Source organism: Rhea pennata, chromosome 3 (genome assembly GCF_028389875.1).
Source record: "Rhea pennata isolate bPtePen1 chromosome 3, bPtePen1.pri, whole genome shotgun sequence".
Taxonomy (NCBI): domain Eukaryota; kingdom Metazoa; phylum Chordata; class Aves; order Rheiformes; family Rheidae; genus Rhea; species Rhea pennata.
In genome coordinates this window covers 97,885,251-97,891,250 of record NC_084665.1, presented here as the reverse complement: position 1 = coordinate 97,891,250, position 6,000 = coordinate 97,885,251, and the positions used below count along the sequence as shown (strand labels likewise).

Below are 6,000 nucleotides of genomic sequence, written 5' to 3'. Positions count from 1 at the left end.
TCAGCTCACATTGTATCATCAGCATTTCCTCCGCCTCCTGAATACAGAGCAGAAGAGCACTGAGTATAGATGATGCTTTTTGTGGAGTACACTAATAATTCTTTCCAGGTAGACTTGAGTGCAGGTGATCTGATTTTTTAAGCTGTTCATGATGCAGAGAAATTTTGCCAGATGTGACTTTGTGACTTTCTATTTCTCTTAAATTGCAGGAGAGAGAGAGAGAAGCTTTTTTTGACTCTTGAGAGAAGTCTGTAAACACTTAGGCTTTCCTTGGTCATAGTGTTTCTGTCACTAGTCATTCAAGATTGTATTCTCCAATATGAACAATATTGGTCCATAAATGCATAGAAGGATAGTCTCTATTGCCCAAGTCCTTCAAAGATTACAAATCAGTGTTACTCCATTGATTTACGTGAACTGGCATGATCCCATTTAGTTGAAAATCTGGGCTAAAGTATAGGAAGTGTCTATTAGCTGGGAAATATTGCAGTAATTTCTAATTCTTCTATTTATTGCTCTCATGATGATGTGGAGTGTTGTGAAATTGGCATGGTCCAAGTAAGGTATTTTTAATTTTCTATTTGGAGTGTAGCTCTCTCAATAGGTAGAAAAAAAAACTTGGTTTAGGGCTATGTTTCATTGTGACTTCATAGGAAATGAAGACAGAAAATTTGGATATGGACATTTAAACAATCCTGAAATTTTGAGACACAGAAAAATTTCTTTAAAGGATGAACTGATTGTGTGTGCAAAGTGTTATGCAGCTGAGAATGTTTAGCTAACTGAGAGCTTAAATTCATGGAAATTAATCAGATTGTGCTTGGTCCAGTTTAGCAGAGCTGAACCCAGATATTTGGGGTATGTGAAATGAAGCAAAGCAGAAAGAATTTAAGAACTTATAATTTGAAAGAGCAATGAGAAACTCCATTTTTTCCAAATCAATAATGATAATGCCTTTCACTAGGAGCAGAGCTTTTACAAAGGGTCTTTCAACTGAGGATCTCAAAACTCTTTCTGAAACATTGAAATAGGGCTCAACACAGAAGCCTTTATCAAATGAACAGTCTCAAGGCAAAGGAAGTGCTCGGATGATTTGTCAGCGGGAGGACAGGGCTCTTGAGCCTCACCCTGTGAGGTAGGGAAGCTTTACTTTTCCTATTTTACCAAATGGGAGTCTGAAGTCTAAGAGAAGTGTGACTTTCCCAAAATGATATTGCAAGCCTGTGGCCAAGCTGTGAATTAAACCAACACCCTAATAGACACATACCTAAGCTGCAATTTCATCTTTCTCTTGTGATTCTAAATTAGGAAGGACAGCAATAATACTGAAATTTTAAACCAACAAGATAAGCATGTCTGTCCATGTGATGCATTTGTTATCCTGCTAACTTGTCTTGGTTGAAATGAGAAAACACTGGTCAGAATCTATTGGAGGACAAAGCGAAAAGGTAACCTTATCAGTTTTTTGGTCTTAAGAGCAGTTGAGCTAAATTCGTGTTAGGCTAGTAAACTTTCACATGATCAGCCATCATGAGTCACCATAACTTATTTCTTTTTCCTGTCAGAAAGGTTCTACTAGGAAAGAAATAGAATGTGTCTTTAGTATATATATAAGTGAGATACACTTAATTAAAACCTTATTCTCTCTACCTGCTGTGTATATATTTCTGGTCATTTTATTTTTCTCCGTCCTGCTCTCCTCTGGCTTACATGGGTAAAATGCATTACAGAAAACTGCCACAAGCACACTTAGAGGACCTGTGAAAAGTGCAGTTTAACATATTCAAATGAGAGTTAGTGGCAGTGCTAAGTGTCAGCATTTTAGCAGAGCAATGATAATGCAGTGCAAGAACATTCTGGTTTGTAAATGATAGATTTAAAAAGGCATAATAAATGTCAATCATCTGCTGTGCCTTGCAGCACCAGTGCCATAAATAGGTGCACTCTCTTGGTTACTTGGATGGTTGATTCTAAATTTATGAAAAAGTATATAAAATTAATTACGTGTGCTAACACTTAAGTGTTAAAAGCCAGTTCCTGCTAGTGTGCTAATGTGCATAGCCAGTTCCTTACAACTAGAAACCAGACGCTTTTCATTCATGCATTCATACTCTGGCAATTTTATTTGTGGAACTGTTCAGGGCGGGGGGGGGGGGGGGGGGGGAAGAAACCACATTTCTTACATTGTTACCGGACTTGGGATATATTAGTGCGATTGTGTAAAATCTGTGTCTGGATTGCTGCTTGTCCTTTCTCGCTGCGTGTTCTGTGCTCGCGGAGTGGGAGGGTCACACTGTGTGAGACTAATAAGGACAGAGCTGCATCCCCCTCTACCACTCTTTGGAGACTCACTCCAGCAACTCCTCGGCGCTACGGCAGCGTTGTACGGGCATTTACTGTGCTTCGGGGGGAGATACTAGAGCACAAATTAAAGGTAAGCCGCTCCTATTTGTAGGCAATTGTTTGAATATCACACACACTCCTGTATCTGTGTGTTCTTTTTTACAGCTGCCAGCTATGTTTATTACTGTTTTTGCCAGTTTTAAGCATATCCTGTAAAATATCCACAGTCACCTTTTAATGTACAGTTATCAGTCTATGCTGTAGGAGCATGCTGATGTGTTTGCGTGTGAATATAGATATGTGTTAAAATATGCTGATCAAAACAGCCCCAGTAAATCCGCAGTAATTTACAAAAAGGATCAGGCAGCGCTGCAAACTGGCACAGCACTTAGCAGCATGTTTATTAACGCACTCACACGTTTACGGTTAATAACGTGTCCGTAAGTGTCTGTCTAGCCAGGGCGCGTCGGGGTGGCCCGCATGCACCTAGCACGGCGGGCGCTGCGCGGGGGCGGCCGGGCGCCGCGCGGGGCGAGGCCGGGCGCTGCGCGGGGGCCGCCGCCGGGGCGGGCAGCGCCTCCGCCGCGCTCCCGTCACCTGCTCCGCCGGCGCGGGCGCCGCGGCCGCGGCCGCGCAGCGCCGCCCCGCGGCCGCGGCCCCCGCCCGCGCCTGGCGTGCGGGCTCCGGCCGGCCGCGGAGCGAGGGGGCGGCGGAGGTGCAGGGACAGGGAGAGGGATGGTGGCGTCGGCTGCGGAGCCCCGCGGAAGATGAGAGCCCTTGGCCCGGCCGCTCGAGCGAATTGCGGGTGCCCGCTTGTAAAGCAGGTGCAGGAAATTAAACGGTAATGCTCTTTGGACGGGTATTCACTGTGCTGCCGTTGGAGAGGCTGGGAAAGTTCGTCATGGAGAAGTTGCTGTGTCCGTGCAAGTGACTGACAGAGCAGCTCTCCTGAGGAATATGGTGCCTTACCAAAATAACTACAAAAATGTAATCTCTGCATCATGTAGATACATTTTTCTTATCACACTTTGTGTAAAAAAAAAAAAAAAATGACTTGTCATTTTCTGTGTTTCGCTAAATTCATATATTTCTATATATTGTAGTTGGCTTAGAAGAAAGCTGGTATTGTGTTTAGAGGACAAAGATACATTGATGAAGCCAGCTTGTATTTATTTTAAGATTTAAACTGTAAACTCAGTACAAGCTGCTCTAGGCCCTTGTATATTTTACAAGGAGGAGAAATACTGTATTTTTCCTTGTTTTGCATTTACACCCAAAAAAATTACATGTTGTCTTTGTATTCAATGACTACTTCAGCAGTCGTTCACAGCGTTGTGACACCAAACAGTTAAGCTATCATATTTAAAACAGGAAATCTAGGAGAAAAATAAAAAGAAAATAGTCTTTACTAATGAAATGAAAAATTCATTTGTTTGGCTTTATAACTACTATCTTTGAGTTAATATTTGTGTAAGTGTTACTCATGACCTTAATAACATACTAAGAGAATATATTTGTCATTCATTTCCAAGTTCATATGAGTCCATTTTTTAATAGCTCTTTAAAGCAGATAAATGGTGTGTATTGTGTATGACTGATGATTTACTCTTTTCTTTACAGTTGAATTCTTGATATGGTTTTCTGATGGGGTGAAGAAGAAAAAATAAGATGACGTGTTCTCAGTACAAGTATTCTCTGTTTCAGATTTCTGGCTGATTGTTCACATGAGTCCAGGAGGAGATGAAGTACCTTGGATCCTGCATACTTTGGCTTTGTATGGCAGTCTTGCTCCTCCTTCCTCTCTCTACTTCTGTGGCTGTCACTGACCACACAGGTACTTCTAATCTTTTTTGCCCATCACAAACCAAAGGCACAAATCTCAGTAGTGAAAGAATTAAAAAAAAAAAAAAAAAAAAGTACATGGAAAACAAATGAATACAAGTAGGTGCAATTGCAGACACCAGTGGCTTTATCTCTGTCTTTGAAGAAGTCTTAAGTTTGAAGCAATTCCAGAGCAATCTGTTTCCTGTACTTGGGTGGTGAATGTTTGGAAGCTGTTGCAGTTTCTGGGAATTTTATTTTATACTTTCTAAAATTACCATAAAAAAGAGACAATTCTATATCAGGGCTTGCAAAACCTTTATGAATAAGATCTTGTGGCTTAATTATAGGAGATTAATGCTCATGTTGACATAAGCAACCTAGTGCTCAAGTTAACCTCACCTAACCTCAATCCTCAAAGCCAGTCAAATGTTTCACTGATGTAAAATAAGGCAGAACTTTGTATCTAAGAAGACAGGGGAAAGGAATGTAATAGAATTGTTTAAAGAAAAAGCTTAGTTACGCATCTTTTGCCAATTTACCCTGACTTCTTCTTATTGTCAACGTGTTAACTCATTCTGTCACTCAGAACAACGCTCCTTCTCCAGCTCCTCTTCTGTTATCCATTTAGTGTCCTTTACCTTGACTATGCTGACAGCAGTAAACCTCCATTAAACATGTGTCACTTGTATGTTTGTAGAAGAAGAAATCGTCAGTTTTCTGGAGTTGCTCCGCCTCAGTGTGTACCTCAGCTTTCTAGAAATTTCCTACAGCTGCTAACAGGGAGAGCGTGTTTATTGCTATGTAAGCAGACATAGGAAATACTTGTTTTTCCTTTTTTAAAAAACCAAAAATTATTTTTAGTAACACTCGTTTCTGAGAAGCCTGATGGGCGATAACGGAAGCTGTAGGTACACAATACCTTTGAAACTCGGCAACACCTCTGAAACCCAAGAAATCTGAAAACTCAGTGACTAGCGTAACAGTCCTTTCACTGCTCCTGCAAAAAATAAAAATGGTAATATTTAATAAATACTAATTGTAATGTGAGCTCCGGGGTAGTAGTAATGCACAGTGGAGAATCTGAGTTTAAGTCAAAGCCTTTTTTGCATTATAGTTTTTGGGCAGCAAAGCTAAGTGCTCCAGACATGAATTATTCTTGACCCCTGGGAGAGCGTGAGCCTCCCGTAGCAGCTCTGCGACCCTCCTCACTAGCTGTCTGAGGGGCTGGGTTGCCTTACCTGGCGTTTCTCGCTGGAGGATTGCTAAAGGGAAGCTTTGAAGGCTGGAAGAGCGCAGCTGCGCACAGTTCCCTAATAATATAAATGTATAATCTGAATAGTCTTAAAATGCCAGGAAGTAATCTCGTTCTCCTCTTGTTGTCTAATGAAAAGATATCTTAGTAAAAGGTAAACCAGTGATAGAAAATGTGACAGACGCAGTGAACTGTGAGTAAACAATGTGTCTGAACTGGAGGTTGCGCTCTGTTAGAAGGTTGTGGTTGGGCAGCAGGGAGAGAGGCTGCTGTTCTCCTTAACGTGGTTGCTACAAATGGCTCAAAGGGAACCACAGGGAGGTAGAGGAGAGGTCGAACATCTGAAAATAACTGAGGGTGTGCGACTGAGCGAAGCTTCAGCAGGATGGGGTGGCAGGGGCAGATGGTGAGGAACAACATGTAGATAGCTGGCAGCATGAGAAGCCCTGCCTACAGCAGGGAATAAGACTCAGGATGTAGCTTCAAGGCAATAGGAGGAAAGAAAGATATTTCTAGAGACTGAAGAAGTGGTTGCTACTCAGAAAAGAAATGCATGTTATCAACCAGAAAGCAGGAGCTCA

At 41.7% G+C, this 6,000-nt stretch overlaps 1 protein-coding gene across 1 annotated transcript in view; it reads left to right on the top strand.

Moving 5' to 3' along the window:
- The first annotated feature begins 2,360 nt into the window (after window positions 1-2,360).
- Window positions 2,361-6,000, top strand: part of COL19A1 (collagen type XIX alpha 1 chain) — a 186,401-nt gene continuing 182,761 nt past the window's right edge. The window contains exons 1-2 of the mRNA XM_062573096.1: window positions 2,361-2,434; window positions 4,048-4,177. Of these exons, the coding sequence (XP_062429080.1) occupies window positions 4,084-4,177 (94 nt within the window). The 5' untranslated portion in view covers window positions 2,361-2,434; window positions 4,048-4,083. The remainder of the gene's footprint in view (window positions 2,435-4,047; window positions 4,178-6,000) is intronic.